Genomic DNA, 21,770 nt, shown 5'->3' with positions numbered 1-21,770 from the left:
GTCATGGAACTTGCTATAGATCAAAAATGACGGTTGCTACTGGTCGCAGGGTAACTAAAAATGACAAATGACAATGAAAACATTGCCCTCATAGTCGTTTATTATTATTTTCTTTATTAAATATGAAATTATCAGGAATATTTTATTATATTTCAAAAATTATTTTATTTCATGCTTGTTTTTAAAATTTTTCTTCATTTAAGAAATTATCCCTGTAATAATCACTAGAATTTGAGAAATGCCTTAAATTATTAATATTAACAGTTATTTTAGCTATTAAAACTTTCCATTTTTAAAAAAGCGGTCACAGTTTAAAAAAAAAAAGCTAAAATTGGCCACAGACCAGTACTAGATAATTTTGCAATTTTTCCCTTTAGAAGTTGCCTATTTTCACAGGGGAAAAAATGACACTAGTATCTCATTCTCCTCGCTTAATTTGGAGAACATTGTCTTCCACTTTTATAAATTTTTAGAGCAAAATACAGAAAACATTACATAAGAAGCGTGAGACATAACTACAAAAAGATCACATCATTAACACTATGGCATGATGTTCGTAAATCAAGCACCTTTAAAGCCTCTTTTATTAAAGAAAAAATATAAAAATTAATTTTCCTCCAAAATAATTAAAGAAAAATAAAAAATATATTTTTGTTTTGGTAGAATACCTACTTCAATTTGTTTGTGATATCGATTTACTGTAGTTCTCATGTTACTCAATGTTTCTGAAAGTTTCAACTCCACAGAATCCAGATCAAACTCTTCATTTATAAATCTAATTAAATAAAAAAGAAAATACAGAGTCAAAGTACATTAAAAAAATCACAGAAATCTATTCAAATAAAATAAACAGAATAAAATTTTAATGCATTTATTATAAGACAAAAGATATATCTATAATAATTTATTATTATACAAATAATACATAAAGATATTAGATTAAAAATTACCATATAAATTCTATACATTTAAAAAAAATGCTTCACATTTTTAACTTAAAAGGAGATTTTTGTGTCAAAACTAATAGTTTTTAGATGTATGAACAATAAATTGGCATATAGAATGGATGTTTCCATCAGATATTAGTACCAATTTTGATTAAATAGTAGAGAGGAATTCTATTAGAGACCACTTTTACAGAGCGACCACTTCCTTCAAAGACTTTCTTTAAGCATCTACTTTTTACCTAATCAGTTTTATATTAAGAATATGAATTCAGTATTTAGTTGAATGTTTAGTTTAAATAGAATTTTCAAGCGATAAGAGATTGATTTTATTGGGATAGTTTTGGAAAGTATGAAGGCTATCAATATAAATGCTAATTTTTCAGATTTCAAAAATGAACTAGAGGCAGATGCACTAGTTTATTTTTGAAGTCTGAAAAATTAGATTTCAAAATGTAATGTAAAATAAACATAATAAAATAGACATAATGTAAAAAGAAAAAAATTATAACAATATAAAATTTCTTTATATTTAAAAACCGTTAAAAATATGAATGCAGTACAACTTATGTATTATGTAGTGTTAAATAAATAAAAACAAAGAAACAGTTTCCAGTCGAGATATACCGGAAAAGTTATTATGTGCCATTAGATGCACCGTCACTATGAATCTGTATAAGGTTGCATTGAACATAAATGAGAGTAACCCAACATTGAATATCTTTTAAAATTGGCTGAGTCTGAGTATCTGACAGTGTGTCTTTAGACTAAAAATCTGGTCCATGTACCTAGGTCTTCTGCCAGGTCCAGGTAATGAATGGATAATGTAAACCTGACTGGGCACCTGGTTTTTAGTGTTCTTTATACAAACAAAGTGTAACTACTAGTTCATAAATATTTTGGGTTTAATTGTTTTGAAAAAGCAGATAAATTCTTAGAGCAGCCATCTCTTTTAAAGACAAATATTTTTTCATTATGAAGAGTGTTTGCTCTAGTAAATTTTCAATTTAATAGTAAAATCATGACAATCGAGTAGTCAGTACAATAATAAGCCAGATGCTATTTCATGAAATTTTTTTAACAGAGCTTAAATGTTTTGTCAACAAACGTTAAGAAATTTTTTCATTGTGAGATTAGTTGCATTATGCCATGTTTAAAAACAAAACCATAAGTTGCTGTTTAGACCATCTGATCATGCATATCTTGACTTCATTGTTCATTTAAAACTGATGTCCCAGCTAAAATGATGTCCTAGCTTCCTACAATTCTCTAGCATTATAGAGCAACAGAATCTCTTCATAAAACATATACAGGGACAATATTTTAATTGCCTTTCTGAGTATCCTGCTGATCTTTCACACTAGCTCCAGGAATTCAACAAGGAGCAGACATTATTGAGCAGCCTCACTGCTTTTAAAAGCAGAATAAATGGAGCAAGACAACCACAAACACTCTAATAAATAAATTGATTAATTTTATTGAATAACCTTGACTTCTGTGCTTTTTGGCATAAATTTTCTCATTAATCATTCAGTTTTTTTTTAAGCATAAAATATATTACAAAACATTTATACTAGTTACAAGAGTTAAAAATAAAATTAAAATTTTAAAAAAAAGTATTACAAGACAAAATTTGTTTGAAAAAATATTAAAGAAAACGAAGGAAATAAAAATATGACCACCTAAGCCGACGTCTTCTGGGGGTACCGGCCTCGGTAGCCATAAAAAGAAAACCATTTCTAATTGAGGGAGAAGCAAATGCTTAAATTAACTCCCTCAGTACCCCGATGGTTTTGTATAGAAGTCCAGGAAAAAAAACATGCAATACAAAAAACAAATTAAGAATAGAAACTCAAACAAAATCATCAGAAAAATAAAAACTCACATAGTCACAGGTCAAACATCGATTTCAAAAGCAAGCAGAATGAAAAGAAAAAACTAAAAACTAAAGAAAACAACGCCCTCTATTACAATGCGCAGATGAAGAATAAAATGAAAAAAGTCAAGAGAAAGAAAAACGTAACAAATTAACAGAATGCTTCAAGTCTTAACTGAGCAGCCCCAGTTAAGCATTCTATTAATTTGTTACGTTTTTCCTTCTCTTGACTTTTTTCATTTTATTCTTCATGTGTGCATTGTAATAGAGGGCGTTGTTTTCTTTAGTTTTTTTCTTCATTCTGCTTGCTTGTGAAATCGATGTTTGACCTGTGACTATGTGAGTTTTTATTTTTCTGATGATTTTGTTTCAGTTTCTTTTCTCAATTTGTTTTTTGTATTGCATGTTTTTTTCCCTGGACTTCTATACAAAACCATCGGTGTACTGAGGGAGTTAATTTAAGCATTTGCTTCTCCCTCAATTAGAAATGGTTTTGTTTTTATGGCTACCAAGGCCGGTACACCTTGAAGACGTCGGCTTAGGTGGTCATATTTTTATTTCTTTCGTTTTCTTTATTGTTACTTTTTTCTGAAATTTCTGCTGCTTTTTAGCGCATTGTTTTCCAAGAAGTTTTTTCTATTTAGAATTAAAAATATTTGTGTTTTCTTTTAGTATTTGAAAAAATATTGGAGTTTTCAGTATTTCAAACTTATATTAATTCCTTTTAGAGTATTTTAATACCTATATTTACTCCTTTTAGGGTAAGTGACTTTTATGGTATTCAATCTGATTCTTTGATATTTCAGATTGGGAAAATTTCCTGAATTTTCCTGGTCTGCTTCATTTCCTTGTTCTGTGGCGATTTTTATGGAGTCATAGCTGCTCAGTTATAACTTTTTTCATTGCCAGAATATACTACCACCGCACCAGTGATAAGCATGAATAATTCTTGTCACACAATTTAATGCCCATTACTATTTTTGGAAGATTTAGCTTTATGACCTCTGTGACATTATTTACATTATACAGAAAGTATATGGTCTCTTCATTCTAAACTTCTCTAAATAAAGAATTAGATAATGACTAAACAGTGCTATGGGCTTTTACTGCTTTTAATAGTTCTTCATTTTCGAAAATATGTTATATTTTATACTTTAATAAAGAAGCAAAAACATGTGCCTCATAGATAAAATACTAACTTACAGATTAGTAGAAGCCTCAAAATCATGGTCTCTTGAAATAATGGTATGGATTTCTCTTAAAGTGCTAACAAATTTACTGATGATTTTTTCGTTTTTGTTGAACTTAATAGACAAATCTGTTGTATCTACAGATCGAGATGATGCAGTCTGTAAAAGAAGTCATCAATTACTTTCAAGTTTACACAAGTTGGTTAGTCACAAATTTAATAAATTATATTATATCTCAATAATTGGATTAGCAATGTATGATACGAACACAAATAAAATATCTATACATTAAAAAGTCGAAAAACAAAATAATGAAAAGATATAATCTCTCTCATCAGCTCACAAGATTATATCCGTAAAAAGGAGTGCTTGCTGTATAATATTACATCAATATAGCCAAATCAAAGTACAGTAGAACTCCAATTATCCGAACTCCAACTATCCGAATCGTCGATTATCCGAATCGCTTTCAGAATTCCTATGGAAATATGAAAATATATTAAAAAGATAAGTTTCTCTTTTTTTTTCCTTTTTTTATATGAATAAAATAAAATATTAGTAAAGCCAAGGAAAGATTTATGCAGAGAAAGTTTACAGGATAGGACAAAGATTTGTGGAAAAGCTAAGATCTTTGCTGAAAAGCTGGGTTATTTATCTTTCAAAGCAAGTAACGGCTGGCTAAGGAATTTTAAGTCTAGGCACGGTATTCGAGAACTAGATTTAAGTGGTGAAAAGTTATCTGCAGACTCCAAAGCTTCTGACGAGTTTATAGAAAAATTTAAAGTTATAGCAGCCTCATAAGATTCCGACTTTTTATACAATGCCGATGAGTCTGGTCTAATATGGAAAGCCCAAAACCACTTTAGCCTCTAAAAGAGAGTGCAGTGCCAAAGCCTCCTAGTGCTCCAGGGCATAAAGCTAGTAAAGACCGCGTTACTGTGCTTAACTGCCCGAACTCAACTGGGCGCCATAAAATACCCCTTCTGTTAATAGGGAAGTCAAAACGCCCAAGAGCATTTAAAAATGTCAAAAAACTTCCCCTATTTTATAAAAACCAATACAAAGCTTGGATGACTGCAGCACTGTTTACAGAGTGGTACGAAGAAATTTTCATTCCTGAAGTGAAAAACGCCAAAAATCTGTTGGAAGTCCTGTGCTTTTGATTGTTGATAATGCACCAACTCATCCCACAGAAGAATTGTTGAAATCCTTAAGAATCCTTGAAATCCTTAAGAATCCTTAGAAGAAATCCTTAAAAACATTTTTTCCCCTCATTTCCACTATACATACAGTAATTAATTAAAATAAGCATTTTTTTAAAAAAAAATCCAATTATCCGAATTTTTGATTATCCGAACGGGGTCCGGTCCCAATTGATTCGGATAATTGGAGTTCTACTGTATATCAATAGAATAATGTGAAGAACACTCAAAAAGTTTAAATGAAAATAGAACACACTAAGTAAAAAATAAAACATATCAAGCAATAAACAGAAAATACAAACAAAACACAAAACGAAATCAAGAAAGCAAGTAGCTAATTCAAATGAACTTACATCTACCAGGAATCTTTTAAGAATGATTTAAAATATTTTCGTAATAAGATTACCAGATTACAGAATATGAAAACAAAAGCACAAATATAATAGAGTATATATATTTAAATATATATGAAAATACCAAATTGTGCTAAAAAAAAAAATAAAAAGTAGTTTAGCAGAGTCATAATTTATTGAGTACATGAGGAACAAAAATTATTGTATACTACACTCAACAACACTTGCAAACTATGTATACAAAAAAAAAATTTTTTTTTCAGCTCTTCAATGATTATTTTAACTTTCTATACAGAGCTCAAAACTAATAGTGGTCTTTTTTGTTTCTTACTTTTAAATCAGATCATCCAAACAATTATCAGTGGTCCTTTGGACCAGTAATCAATTTAAAAGAATGATTTGTTATTTTGGTTTTAGCAATTTCAACTTTAAGTAACTTTAATCTATTTTATTGTCACAAAATAACTAACATCATATTTGTGAACATTACACATTCTTTGCACTATTATTTTTTATTTCCTTTTACTTTATTAACCCTTTTTTAACAGAAAAAAGAATAATAATAAAGAAATCTAAATAGACTAGGAAAAATGGGAATGGGCTAGTAATATCTTTTAGTCACACGTTCACGGACACATTTCTCTAGTTATCTCATACTAATTATTTTTACCTTTAATTAAATATCTAGGTAACAATAAATAGCCCCATTTTAAATAATATACATATATAATTATTTATTTAATATAACTTACTAATTTCTCCATTGCACTGGATAAGGCAGAATTAACATTTTCTTTTTCTTCTAATTGAAACTGTAACCTTCCAATCTGATCATTCAATTCATTTATTCTAAGAAAAGAAAAAAATGTAAGTGTATTTTATGTTTTATAAAAAATAGATGATGTACAAAATTACTAATCAAATATTTTTTTTCCTATCAGAAAAACGTGGCAATATAATAGTCCATTTTATCCTATTTTTTATTACACATTGTAAAAGAAACCCAAGAAAAAATGAAATCATAAAACTATTAAGACAATAACAAAATAGTTTTTCTTTCTTTCTTTTCTAATATTTTTTTTTTTTGAATAACCTTACATTCTAATAAAAAATATTACATTAACAAACAAAAAAATTGTAATCAAATTATTTTTTAAATTTTTTATTATTCAACTGCATTTTGTTTCTAAATAAAAAATTTTCTTTTCTTTTGGAATTTCTTTTTTTCTTAATTATGACAGAAGCAAAATTTTCAAATGAGAATTTAATAAAAATAAGTATTTAAGAACAAAGTAGCTTAAATAAAAATTTGTACTGAAAATCATAGTTATCAAAAACACAACAGCAATTTCAAGTAAAGTTCCAAAGTAAACTAAAAAGAGAATTCCACAAAAATTGTCAACTTTATATTAAAAAAAAAAAAAAAAATTAAAACTGTTTTAAAAAAAAGAAGAAAAAAAAAATGATTAGAATTAAGGGTTGTTTAGTGTGATTATAAGTGAAAAGTTAAGGATCTATTGCAACTACCATTTCAAATATTTCTAAGTTTGTGTTCTTGAAAGCAAGATTATTTTTAAAATAAATTATCATTGTGAAGTTGAAAATGACCGCGGAACAGTTATTATTAAGGCCCGGATTTTGATGACATTTGCATTTTTTTGCATTTTTGGACATTCTTTATCCTTTAGTGCATTTTTTGAGATTTATAGGGCATTTTCTTATTTTTCTAGTTTTTATTATTTTTTATAATTTTTTATTATTACACTGGCTTCCAAACAATGAAGAAAATTTTTAGGATATCAACAGGTGAAGCAACATCTTTTCAAATTGAAGAAGAATTGTCAGTAAGTGTGACCGTCCTTTTCAAGTACGCACCAATAACATCAGTAGACGTTGAAAGAAGCTTCTCCTGGTATAAAAATTTGCTTTCAGACAAGAGACGCTCGTTTACATTTCAAAATATTAAAAAAAAAAATTTAATAATCCACTGTAATTCTGATATTTAGTAATATTATGAGATGTAAGTTGTTATATTCATTTAAGTTCCTATACAAAATGAAAATGTTTTCGAGTCAATATATTTTCCTTTTTTTTGTTGTTATTTTTGGTTATAAAACATATTTGTCAAACTTTAATGAACGTAGAACAAGTATTGCATTGCTTTATATTTTTTTAAACGACTCATAATAATTTTAAAGAGTAAAACATTGTTTTAGCTCAATATTTTTACTTCTATTTAAGTCATGTCATAAGGCATTTTTAGCGCAATTTTCGCATTTTAAGGGCATTTTTTGCAGTTCATAAGGGCATTAATTGAGATTTTTTAGGTCATCAAAATCCGGGCTCTAGTTATTATGCAAAGCAGAGAATATATTTTGTAAGGAAAAATGAATGTAGAAACACCCAATCTTTTTCTTTTTTTCAACTTTTATTTCCACTTTTTGCACATCAAGCTAAGTTGATTTGAAAAGTTAACTCTTTAAGACATTTCTATTATAATACAAATTAACACGCTTCTGCTTATCAGAAAACCTATGATCTATTAGCAGGAAAAGTCATGCAATAGAGCAATTAAAAGCAAGGCTGTTGAGATGAAGTTGCAATTAAAAGCAAGGCTGAGTTGAGTTGAAGTTTAAAAAAAAAAAAGTTTTTAAAAATAAGATTTCATACATACAAGTAAGACTTTGATCAGATGAAAATTATTTAGACCAATATTTAAATTGAAACACATCACTTAATTATTTAATTATAAATATTAAATTACCTTATCACAAAACTAATTATGTTATAATATTTAAAGTAATTTTAAATTAAATACTTTTAATTCTACCTTTAAAAAAGAAATATCTAGTTTAAAATTAACATTTACATTATAATAATATCCAATATTCAGGATTCAGTGAAAATTAAAAAAGAACATATATTGGAGTTTGAACAAAAATGTATTAAGATAAAAAATGCTATTACTGTTCTCGCATTTTAGCCATCTCTGAGGTATTCTGCTGATTTATAAGAGATGTAATTTTATCGGTGACAGTATCCATCTGAAAAAATAAAAAAAATTTAGTTGTATGATGTAAATTTTGTTAACAGCAGCCTATTATAAATAATGTCATAAATGTAAAAATAATAAAAGTGAAACTTAGCATATAAAGTATATTTAATATTGAACTCATTTATGGGGCTTAAGAATCAATGGAAACAAATAAAATTAAATTTAAAATAATTCATTCTAAATTTATTTTTAATATAAGCAATTATAATAATTCATTTGAACTTTTAACTGATTTTTTAAAAATTTTAATTGATAATTAAAATAATAAAATTATTTATAATAAAATTGCCTTAATCAACTATGTTTTACAAAAATTTAACTTTTTGGTCTTTAAGAAACATCAAAAAGGCACAAATCAGTACATTAAGAGAAAAGATTATGTTTAATATATTTGATATACATTTATATATATACATATATATACAGACACACGCACACACATAAAACATTTTATCTCAGATGGATAAATAATATTGCTCTTTTATAAGATATTTTTAAAGACAGATTGAGAAGGAAAAAAAAAATTGAATAATAAATTAAAAATGTACAACATAATATAGGTTATAAGCAGGGTTGGCAGGTTTTTGACATGTGACAGTTTTTGACAGTTTAAACCATGGTTTAAACTGTCACGTCAAAAACCTTACTGTCAAAAATGTCGAAAATGTCAAAAACCTATATTCATATGTGAAATTTAATTAATACATAAAATTTATATATTTTTTAAAGGATAGTGTTTCTAAATATGTTCTAGAAAAAATAAATTTTAAATTTTGAAGAAACACTTATATTTTGAATAGTAACCAAAATCTTGTACTTTTGAAAACTCACATCTTTTGTAATATTATGTATATTCATTTTCATGTGTTATTTAAAATCTGCAGTGATATTATTAAGAAATTTATTTATAACCAAATTTAGTGTATAGTATAGATTATACTAAAAATTAGACATTTTTAAAGATAAACATTAGCAGTTTTGTACATTAGACATCTTCTTTTAAAGAAAAATCTTTTTAATATTCTTTTAAATCTTCTTAATAATCTTTTTAACATAAGACAATACAAATTTAAGTGCTTTCTGTTAAATACACAGAGTAGTTAGTGTCGATTTACAGTATATTCAGCCTATTCATTTACTATGCTGAAAATTTAGTTTATCCAAATACTTGTGAATTTCATTTTGCTGAATACGATATAGTTTTGTTGAATATCTAAATATTCAGCTGTTGAATAATTACTTCTTGCTTTCAAGATATGCATTATTTGTATTCTTAATACAAGTGGAGAAAAAAAAATTAAGAGATAAAATTTTTTTTTAAATGATAAGTGTACTAATTATAAATAAATATAATAAACGATATGAATTATATTTATCATTATTCATAAATATAACTACTTTTAAATTCAAATTAACACACTGGATAATAAAGATATTCGGTATAACATTAAAAAAAAATTTTTATACACTTGTATCAATCAAGTTTGTATTTATACAACATGTCTTGTAAGTTCCTTATAAGTATTAGTTATATGTTCCTTATTTGTCAAAAATGCATAATAATAAACTTTTAATTTTCTTAAGTATCAAAAAGAAGAATTTTTTTTTTTTAAATATAAATATTTAGACAATTTTTGTGCAAAATTTTTCTGCACATGCATTTGAATATAAATTTCTGAGATTTTAAATCTGTTATTTTACCTTAATTTTAATTAAAAAATATTTTAAAACCTGCTGATTACCTATAGTATAATTAAATTTCAATATAATGCATGGCAACTGTTGGTAGTTTTGAAGTTTATATATTTTCTTGGCAAACTTCAGTTTTTGACATTTTTGACGGGTTTTTGACGGTTTAAACTAGTATTATACCCTTGTCATGTCAAAAACTACTTTTTGACGTCAAAAACCCAACCCTGGTTATAAGTTTACCAGATATAAGTTTGATTAAAATTTTCCTTATTTTAATTTAATAACTCATGTTGTTTTGCTAATAAAATCCCAGTAACACGAAAATGTGTCATTGCTTTTATTAAAATTTCGTCGTGATTCAATAGACCATACTTTTACGAGCCCTTTCGTGCTAATCTAAATAAACATTGGATATTGAACAGTGTGTTTACATACCCAAAATTGCTTTTTCATTATGTGTAAGTTGTTTAAAGTTAATAAGACATAGTTACATATAAGTTGTCAATTATAGTGCCTTAAAATCAGAATATAGCATTTTTTTAGGCAAGCATGAGTATTAACCTGACGTTTTATACAAAAAAATCTATAGTAGGGATTTGTAACACATTTCTCAAACTTAAACATAATGGGTTAACTAACAAACTGGAAATATATGAATCGGCAAACAAACAAAATTTGAATATGGTTCACTACACCAAATAAAAAGTGGAAAGTCTTACTGTACATGCAAACATTAAAAATTGCAACATATTTGCATTATTTTATTGTGCATAACGTAAATATTTTTTACACATGATGCTTAAAAAAAGTTTTAGAAGTAAAAATATTTACATAATACACAAAGTTAAGTACATTACTAACAAAAATAAGAAATTTTTTTTAACAAAAACAAAGACATTAATGAAACTCACATTTTGCATTTGAATTTTAGCAGTAGCTTCAATATCTGTCACTTTTTGTATATCATCGCAAATGCAGACTTTGAAAGCAGAAAGTTCTCTCTCAGTGAAATTTTTCAGATTATTAAATTCATGCTTGAAGTTGAGAAGCTGACGCCACATAGATAAGACCATGTTACTTTCTCGGGTGAAATAAATGCTAAAAGTCTGAAAGGTTACCAAAAAACTTATTTATAATCCTATACAATCATCAACAACAATATTAAAATTTAAAAATAAATAAACTCTTTCAAAAAAGTTTGCTAGGGGAATTATACTGAAAACATGATTTAGGAAATCGGTATTTGGTTATACAGAAACTATGTTCATTATAATTGCTTTCAAAGTAAAATAAATAAAAAGAAGGGAAACAAAACAATCTATCTGTAACACTTACTCATATTGTTTTTCAATTAGTTTAAAAAAGATTTATGATGACTGCCAGGTGCATAAAGATGCATTACATTGAGGGAAAAAAAGACAGACGTTTTAAATACATTTTACATTGATTAAAAGTTTATTTCTGGTGATTGGAATAAAATGTTTTTTAATTTTATTAATTCATTTTTAATTTAATTCTTAATTTTAATATTCAAATAACTTAAGACAAATTAAAATATATTTGAAAAATTCAATTTGAAATAGTAATAATATAAAAAGTGTGATATAAACCAATCACCCAACAAGTTTTTAAAACGTTAACCAGCTCTAAATTCTCGATATTGTGAATTATCACAACATAGTTTCCCTCAGGTGGTAAACTCTTTTTCATGTACAGTATACTCTTGGTATCTCAAAGTTGAAGACGCTAAACAAATTTCACGATAGTGAGCTTTCGAGAATGTTCGGAACTAAATATGTTATAAAAAGTAGAAAAATATATTCTAAGATAGTACTCTAAAAAGTAGAGCCATGAAACATAAAAATAACTACTAATAAATATGTATGTAATGATAATTGACAATAAGTCAAAATACAATAATGATAATTTTATTTTTAAAAGTAAGACAAAATTAATAATGCATTAAATAGAAAATAATTGGTTTACAATAAACTTACATTGTGATTTTTCCGAAAAAATCCGTTTTCTATTTCAAAAGATATTCAACATAACTAGGTATTCGATATATAGAAGTTCAAAATATCGTGAGTATACTGTATCGATATTGCGATTTCAAGAAGAGCACTAAAACTCACAGTATCAGGATGCATAGCCAAATCTTTCAACAAAAAACAAGCACATTTTAATACTTTTTAAGCACTAAAAATTATTACAATATGCAAAATAATTTTCAAAGACTTCACATGATCATGAAAAAGTAACTAGTTTCTGACAAAGAACTCTTTTCTTGATTTTTGGTTCAATATCAGAGGGCGGAAAATGAAGTCTGAAATTGTGAATATCTAGCAAAATGCAGCAGAGTTGCACATGAGAGTGCAATAATCTCACCGAAATCAGCTCAGTAGACGCACATGCGGACTCACAAATATTTCATCAAACATATATACTAACGACCGAAGGTATGCTGAAATAGATTGTGGTTGAATGAAGTGCGAAAACGCTGAATAGAACAATGTAAAAAGCATACTTTTACATAATACAATGGCGAAAATTGACATTTCCTTTACGAAAATGAGATTTTTGAAAAAAGAAAATTAAGCACTTTTTAAAAATACCCAATGAAAAAAGCACCTTCAAGCACTTTTTAAAAACGATATGCACCAAGTGTACTGATGATTATAATACTTTATTAATGAAACGCATTAGTTCTTTTAGGTTGAGAGATTAATAGCAATAAAAGAGTTAACAGACATAATTTCTGCATACTTACATGTTCCTCATCTTTCCATTCTGTTTCTTTGGCAAGAAACTCTGAGCGCTCATTCATCCATTCTTGGGTGAGCCTTTGAACATCAGAAGTGAGTGTTTGGTTTACTTCAGTAGCAGTCTCTAACTGTTCTCGGAGTAGAGTGTTGATTTGTGTAAGGCCTTCACACCTGCACAAACACTAAAGTTTATTTTGACAGAAATAAACTTCATCGAAACTTAACAAATAATACTAACTGTCAAACAATGTTGTGCGTATGACTGCATCGAATATTCAGGTCACAATCAGGATTTGGTCCCTCTAATCAAATAATCAGCATGACCAAATAATTAGGCATTTAACTGGCTCGATAATTTTCTTTCTTTCCCCCCATTTATTTAACAGATGGTTCATGCATAAACTAAATTATAATATTTTATTAATAACACGCTTTACTTTTAAACAAACAGTCATTTTAAAATGTTATATTTCCAACTGTATGGGAATAGGTACAAGGTCAAATATTTTTTTAATAGTAAGAAATTAATCAGAGAAATGTGAATTATTTTTAAGTACCAACATAATTCCAAATTTATTATTTTCACATTTTAAAATACAACTGGCTATCAAAAAATAATAAGCTATATTTATTATAAGAAGCTAAAAATTAAAAAATGCTGTACTTTTGATTAGGTACAGAAAGAAATATTTTTAATAGGTGATAAATTAATCAGAGAAGTGTCAAATGTGAATTATTTTTAAATATCAAGATAATTCTGAATTTTAAAATGCAACTGTTAACTAAAATATAATAAAGTAGTCATGATTCTATTGTAAATTCCATGAGTATTAAAATGAAGTTTATGCCCTGCTGAAGTTTACTTAACTATTTAGATTGATAATATTTTAAATATAGAATAAATACCTATTTCTTTCTTTCTCGAGTCTTATTAAAGCTGTGTCAAGATCCATTATTAAAATGCTAGGTGAATTAGACCCAGAATCCTAAAAAAAAGTCCAAATTTATAAAAATATTTTTTAACATCATAATATGTAAAATTATTTTTAAACATATAATATTTAAAACATCTAACAGAGTTCTCCTTAGGAATGAAAATGAGCAGTGTGCTTCCTCACAGAAGAGGGGGCACTTTCAGTTTTGAAAAGGCACTCACTCAACACTGTAAAAATTTATCAATATGTGTAATATCATGAAATAACTGAACCGTCTATTTTATGTGTACATTTTAAAAAGTAAATTTCACTCATTATGTAAATAAGAGAAAAATACATAGTTTATAAATAATAGTTAAAGGCATACTAAGAGACAATCTCTATGCATATTTTTTTTTTCTTCAAAAAATAAAAAAGTAAACTAAAAAAATTATTTTTTGATAAACAGCTTAAAAGATTTTTTTTCTGTAATTTATATTGGAAATTATTATAAAATAAATATTTAAAGGTGCATTTTTTTTTTTAAAAAAAAGGTAGTTATTTAAAAAAAATTTTAAAATTTAATATCATACAATATAAATCATACAATTTTTATAAGTTTCTCTTTATTCAAGGGGGTATCCCTTGAATAAAGAGAAACTTATAAAAATTCAATCTGTTGAGAATAATCCTAACAAAGTAAATATTTATAATAGTAATCAGAATTAAATTTATAAACACAGATAATTGTGTGTTGTTATTATTATTTTAAAAATTAATGAATTTTTATTAAAACTGGAATATGAACAAATAGGCAGTGTTTTTAAGGAATGGCAGCTTATTTTTTCAAAAAGGGCAAAGCGGGCGCATTTATTGGGATCAAATGGTAGGCCGTTCTTCTAAAAACGCTTAGGAGAACACTGTATCTAAGGATTGTGGTCTCTGCATATTAAAAATTTGTTTAGAATTTTCAAAAATTATTAATATTCAATTTTTTTTCATAGCAAATAAACCATGAGTAAATTATTAATTTTATGAAGATTTTAATATTATGAAGAATATATAAGCTATTATTAAGTTGAAAGAAAACATGTCAGACTTTACACAGGAAAGAGTTTTTAGATATCAATAATGCCTACAGAATGTATTTAAAACGTCAGAAAAAAACTTCTTATCTAATTATACACAGATGCAATTTTGATTTTTTTAAAAAAAGAAAAAGACATGTTTAAATTTGCATTTTTAGTACAAAATTTTTTTTTCAAGTGATGATATAACATTTTAAATGTATGTTTTGTTTCACATGAATCTGGGAGATTCCTAAGCAAGGAACACGTATTATCTTTAGTCTTTTTAAATTTTAATCTGAAGAAATAATTTAAACTCATAATTTTGTATCATAATTTCAAAAATTATGAATAAATGATAATTATAGTCAAACACTCTTATAACAAGCGCGACATAGCCAGCAATATTTACTGATCACAAATGAGTGTTTCTAAAAACGGGTTCATGAAAAATATTCATAAAAAATCATACATACTTATAAAATTATAAATATAGTGCTTACTTTATTTTTTTTAAATTTCTGCACAGTACCAAAGAAGTTGCATAATTTGCTTTGAACTGTCTTATTGTCAATTTTTAGTATTGTTTCTCTTCCAATAAGATGCATGTCCCGAAAAACATTTTTGTCATCAAAAAGGGTTTCTTCAAATATAAATATTCCAAAAAATATAAATTGCGAATTTTTCCAAAAAAGAAATTTTCTGTTCTTGAGAGGTAGAATTAAGTAAATTTTTAAAATTAAGAAAATATTGATCACTAAAACAGGAGTTAGCTCAATTAAAGCCAGCTATGATCCTATAGACTTAACATTGCACCAACCAAGAATTCGTACGTCAAAAACCGGCTCTCGTTAAATAACAGCTCAATGTGAGTGAATTTGACTGTAATTAAATTCAATGGCAATGTGTAACCATTTAAAAAAATATTCACTTCAAAAAAGAAAAAAAAAACTTTTTAGCTGCAGTACTTAATAATTAATAAAATTGTCCCAAATAAATCTGTATTATCAATATTAAATATTGTAATAGGCAAACTTAAATTTTACCGATCTATTGGATTCATTGGCAGCTTGCTCAGCTAATGCGGCTTCTAATCTTGCACATTTCATGCGATATTCCTCTACCTAAAATGATAAAAATTATAAAATTAATATGATTAAAATATCTAGAAAATTTTAAATTGCATTGTGATGAATCATATCTAAATACAAGATTTTTCAGAAGTTAAAAAATTACTGTTTGACAGCTATAAACTTGAAATTGGAACGTTTAGAAACATGAATATATTAAGAGTAGAACTAAAAAAGGTGAGTAAATAATATTTAAGAGCCCATAATTATCTTTAAAATCCGAAATGATAAGTAAAATTATTTCACATCACAACATACTATACATAATGAAATATAAATAAATTTAAGCTCACTAATTTCTAATACAACACAGTATAAGTAATCAGAGTAAGTACGTAAAATAAGCTAACATAAATATTATTATTATACATTAAAGTATTATAAAGCTATAACACTTCAATTAAAATGCTAACACACCTTCTTAGAATAGAAGGCATAGAAAAAAAAAGCTTACAACTTATTTTAAAGCCTGTAAATAATTTTTAATTCAAAATTTATAAATGAAAGAAAAAAAAAAATTCTAATAAAAATTGATAGATAGATCGAAAATTCAGTCTTTAAAACAAAACACTTTTCTGTTATCTGAACAAACTCTTTTGCTTTTTACTTAAAAATAATAATAAAAAAACACAAAGAGGAGACAGTCTCAAACAAAAACAAATCAATCCAATTATCTGAAAGAACTAAATTCCAATCTTAATAATTCAAAATGGATACTTAAAAATATTGAAATTTATAAGCGAGGAAAAAAAAAAAAAAAAAGGAATATTAACAAAACCAAATATATCTTTAATTTGTTTCATTTCTCTTAAACACTAGCTTACTTTATAATAACTTATACCAAACCTAATACCTAAATCATTTTTTTTTTCTTCAATCATTTGCAAATAAAAAGCATTTATGCAGCAGAAAGCATTATGCAGCAGGCCAGGGTATCATGGAGGTTAAAGCTCCACAATTTTGTAACCAATGGTATGATTGAGGGAAGGTGGTCATCACATTCACAGACAAGTTGGTACTCATCAAACTGAAGCTGGATGGACCTCAAGCCACCACTGGGGATTGAATCCCAGTTCTTCATAATGACAGTTCAGTGCCTTAACCACATATAAATGATACAATTATTAATTTTAAAAAAAAATTTGCGTAAAATTATCTATGGGTAAAAAATTTTTATTGTGTTTCAAAATTTTCCAACTCATACAATAAGTCCCAGAGGCATCCCAAAAAATGCAAAATATAATAATAACATAAACAGATCTTAACTTTTGACCGTTTCTTTGTAAAATTAGTGGAACCATATATTCTGGATACCATTAAGACTCTCTACATTTAGAGGGTAAAGCGTGCAGTGGGAAAAAAAAGGTTGAGTTTCTTCAGGGAAAGTAAGTTTTTGTGTTCGACTCCATAACTTAAATTAATAAGCAAAGTTAAGGAGTTCCTTTCCAACTATTTAGAAAGCATTTTAAGTACGTGAAAGTATTAACATTAGATAAGAGCAAGATTAAAATTGGGTCTCCTTATTTTTATTTTAGCGACTATTAATCAATAGTTTTTCTGATCCTGCGAATTTTTTCAATATAATCGAAGTGCCTATATTACCAATTAGTATAATAAAGCGACGTATAACATGATTTTCGAATCAAAGAACTTGGGCAATCATTTATTTTTCTTTTTTTTGTCCCCCCATTTTCACAAATCACACGCTTTAGCGTTTCCGACGCTATGTGGACACACAAATTTAAACTAATCATGTTGAGCTGCGATGGATTTAGGGGATAGAGCGTTCGCCTTCCAATGAGGCAAACCGGGTTCGAATTCCAACGATGGCTGGTCGATACGAATTCCGCATCCGGCTTGCACAGACCACAGTGCTGACGTGAACTATCCTCAATGTTAGACGGATCATGGGTTAAAGTCTCCTTGGCGTCAGGCTAATCGTGAGAGGTTTGCCGTGGTCTTCCTCTCAGCGTAATGCAAATGCAGGTTAGTTCCATCAAAAATTCCTCCTTGAAGGCAAATTTATCCCAATACTTGATTCAGGAGTTCCATTGTATTCTGGATTGGATTCAAAATTACAAGGTTACGTAGTTGAACATTAGTAGTCGTAAACCCCGATTGAAGATGTGACGAACTCTATAAATAATACTCTGCTTTTTGGAAGTTCACAAGTTTTATTCTAATAGTAGGAGGCTTCGCCCCCTGCTCGCTGGCTCTCGCCAATCCCCGGAACTGCTTTCGCAGTTCATTTTGGATTGCTTCGCAATCCGATGCTCGCTTTGCTCGCGCATTGGATACGTTCTTAACGTCTAGCTTTTGTATACTTTTTTGAACACTGAAGTTCCGAAAACTTTAACTGTAGAAAATTCTAAACCTGTGCGTTTCAATATTAATTTGAAACTGCAAACAGTTCACATATTTTTCTTAATCACACTATTCTAAATTTCAGTTATTGAGAAAAGTAACATTTGTAAGTTTTGTTTTTAAGTCTTTCCCACCAGAGGGCTAAAACCTATGAAATAGTACAATAGTAAAACAATATGAAATAGTACTGAACGCCGGATGTAAAGCATCGGCTTCGATGAAGATAATTTTGTGAGAATTTATTTGATAATTCGGTGAGAATTCACCCGATTAGACATATGATATGCTCACTATGTGCTCTTGCGCGCCGAAGTCTATCAATTAAAACGTATTAGCGTTTTATATAATATAGATTAGCCATATGATGCTCACTACGTGCTCTTGCGCGCCGAAGCCTATCAATTAAAAATGAAAACTGTTGCCAACGCGAGAAAAGAAATATCATCGGTTTTATTGATACATACGTATTAGCGTTTTATATAATATAGATTAAACTAGTACCAACTTTTTTTTGTTGCTACATCGCAATGTCTATTAATCTCATTAACAAATGTCACATTTCTATGATAAAATTTTCGATCGCGATTTTTTATACGACATGATTTTGGTGTCGAATGAAGCTATTAAATGCCCTGTTGCATTGATATAAATTTGTCATTCTTCAAATGAGGTTGTCAATCCCATTCAAATAGCCTAATAAAGTTGTCATTTTTAGTATCGACTCACGAGATGGGTTTTCTTTTTTCTTCAAATATTATTAACTAGGCAAATGTAGTCCAAATTTTGGGGGATACCCCTTACAGCGCTCAATTGTTCCAAATGTATTGACTACTTAACGAAGAGCGGATTAATGAAATAACTTTATCATCATTTTTTAGTAAAAATTGTGATTTTTTGCTTTAAATCAGATTTTCTAGATTATTATTTTATTATTATCATTATTATCATAATTTTTTTTTTTTTTTTTTACATTTATGAGTCAAACTAGAACTAAGGTGCTAATACTTTTAACTAAAATTGTTATGTTATTAGTATAAATTAATTATTACAAATTAATCGTTTTATTCAAGCTTAACACCCGGGTGATATGACAATTCGATATTAAACGATGAATAAATTAATTTAAACCAGAAAGATTTTTTAAAAAAATTATTTCAAATTTTTATCAGCGTTTAAATTTGAAAACAGTTAATGTATTTAAATGACAATAAAATACTTCAATTGTCATGAATATTCAATGAAATTTAGAAGCATTTGCATTTAAATAAATACAAAATCAAATGGGAATAAAACAACAAATAATTTTACACAGAACTACTACAAATTTACACTCTATGACTACTCCTTCTATTTATTCTCTAGCTAAAGCCTTCATTAATAATTGTTGTATAGCAATTATAACATTACGATCTTCAGAACATATCGCTGGTTCAAAACTAAAACGACACATCTGCAAGCATAATACGTTTGCAGATGTGTCGTGTTTTAATTTTGAACCGGCGATATATGTAAATAAATTCTGTGCAAAAATATTTCCAAATTACATCAATGAATTTTGAATTTTTTTTTTAAATTTAAGAGATTTCAACAATACCAACTTGGCTTTTTAAATGTATTTTTATGTAAATCTCAGTGAATAAAGTTACCGAAATAACTAATAAAGTGTTTATACTGTACAAAAAATTCCGTAAATGAAACTAACGTTTAAAAAATTTACTGGTGGAAAAAAAAATTTTTTTTTTTAGTTGACCTTATAGAGTTTTACATGTTACAAAGTGTCAATTATTAACACTCATAATTTTTAATGTTAGCAAAAATAATTTTTAAATTATCCTGTACATTGCAAAAATATGTTTGAATACTTTAAAATATATTAAATGACAATTCAAATAACCTGCTGCTGTCTTTTGAGAAATTCCCATTCCCACAATTTCACTCGATCCCTTACACATAATCCACAGAATTCCATACGATCAGTAGACTCCTAAACAAGCATGTGGCTTTCAAAGAGTTCCGCATTTTGGAGTCAACAAATAAACCGCCCCCATCCCGCAGCGCGTTCTCCGTTGTCATGGTTACTACATCCACACACGCGGTACCCACACTTCCTCCCTCCCACCCTCACCTGTCTATATAGTCACTTATCTATCAATCGAAAAGTGCAGGATTTACGCGTACACTCTGGGAGAATACGCTGATCAGGAGAGAAACAATGGATATTTTAAAATAGAACAATCAGAAATAAAAAATAAAAAAAACATTTTCAACGGTAAATAAAACATTGCTTCAAGTTTGAGTGGAAAGTTTTTCTACCATCGGAACAGTTAATATAGCGGGACAGAGGTTCATACTTATGGGTGATGATTCGATTATATGATTAAATCGATAATGGTTCTTGTTTTTGTGGAAATATGAATTAGGCTAGAGAATCATGCAATATAATATACGAATTAATATAATACTAATATATATGCGATATAATAATACGTATATGCAATATAATTATACGAATTATGCAATATAAACGAACTTTCTTCAAGTTCCTGATTTGAGCTAGTCGTGAATTACTTCACAAATGATAAAACGAAAAATTCTATTTCAAATTCGAAAATATTATTGATATAAGTAATTTATAAAATGGCGGATTTTAATATATTTTTCAGCAATAAACTGTAAATTCTGCAGATTGTTAAAATTTTAATTTATATTTTATTTAATCTTTTCACATTAGGATTTATACTAAATTTGTTGAAAAGAAATTCTCAGAGTTTTCCCTGATGATCCAACGGAGCAGCAAACGATTTCGCAAATAAAGGAGTGTTAAATCGTTTTCATGATTTCAATTGGGTATAATATAAAAAAAACACAACTACTTCCACTTAGTAGGAATAACATTTACCATGACGCAATGCTAAATTCTAAGCCACTATCCACATAAATGCCACTATCCACATAAATCAATTATTAATCAAAAATCGAATATCAATTACTTTTCTTTATAATGCAATGAAATCTGGCGAGCAGCTATTTAAACGATCAAACACTTCGTTTGTTTATTTGTGGCTTGAAGTTAGGCTCGCAGAAAATGCCGTTCATGGGTTAAATTTAGTAGGAATTTTAATTTACTTCTAATCTGAAATTTTCAAAAGATATTAATGAAAGTAGAACATTAAGAAATTTATTTATTTTAACTTTGTCGATCTTTTTTTTTTTTTGCG

At 27.5% G+C, this 21,770-nt stretch overlaps 1 protein-coding gene across 3 annotated transcripts in view; it reads right to left on the bottom strand.

Annotated features, from left to right (window-relative positions):
* Positions 1 to 21,770, bottom strand: part of LOC107445805 (uncharacterized) — a 77,986-nt gene that overhangs the window by 40,461 nt on the left and 15,755 nt on the right. For 2 of the 3 annotated variants that reach the window (XM_087151081.1, XM_087151083.1), the window contains 8 exons: positions 16,105 to 16,182; positions 13,984 to 14,063; positions 13,083 to 13,248; positions 11,224 to 11,418; positions 8,533 to 8,609; positions 6,318 to 6,414; positions 4,024 to 4,169; positions 673 to 775 (listed from right to left, as the gene is read on the bottom strand). In XM_087151081.1, the coding sequence (XP_087007207.1) occupies positions 673 to 775; positions 4,024 to 4,169; positions 6,318 to 6,414; positions 8,533 to 8,609; positions 11,224 to 11,418; positions 13,083 to 13,248; positions 13,984 to 14,063; positions 16,105 to 16,182 (942 nt within the window). Of the gene's footprint in view, positions 1 to 672; positions 776 to 4,023; positions 4,170 to 6,317; positions 6,415 to 8,532; positions 8,610 to 11,223; positions 11,419 to 13,082; positions 13,249 to 13,983; positions 14,064 to 16,104; positions 16,183 to 20,446; positions 20,625 to 21,770 lie in introns of those variants that run through there. The other variant, XM_087151082.1, reaches the window with a different exon arrangement.

This window comes from Parasteatoda tepidariorum, chromosome 9 (genome assembly GCF_982258835.1).
Source record: "Parasteatoda tepidariorum strain Cologne lab strain chromosome 9, Ptep-v5.0, whole genome shotgun sequence".
Taxonomy (NCBI): Eukaryota; Metazoa; Arthropoda; class Arachnida; order Araneae; family Theridiidae; genus Parasteatoda; species Parasteatoda tepidariorum.
The sequence above is the reverse complement of the archived record's forward strand: the minus strand, read 5'-3'. Positions and strand labels throughout refer to the sequence as shown.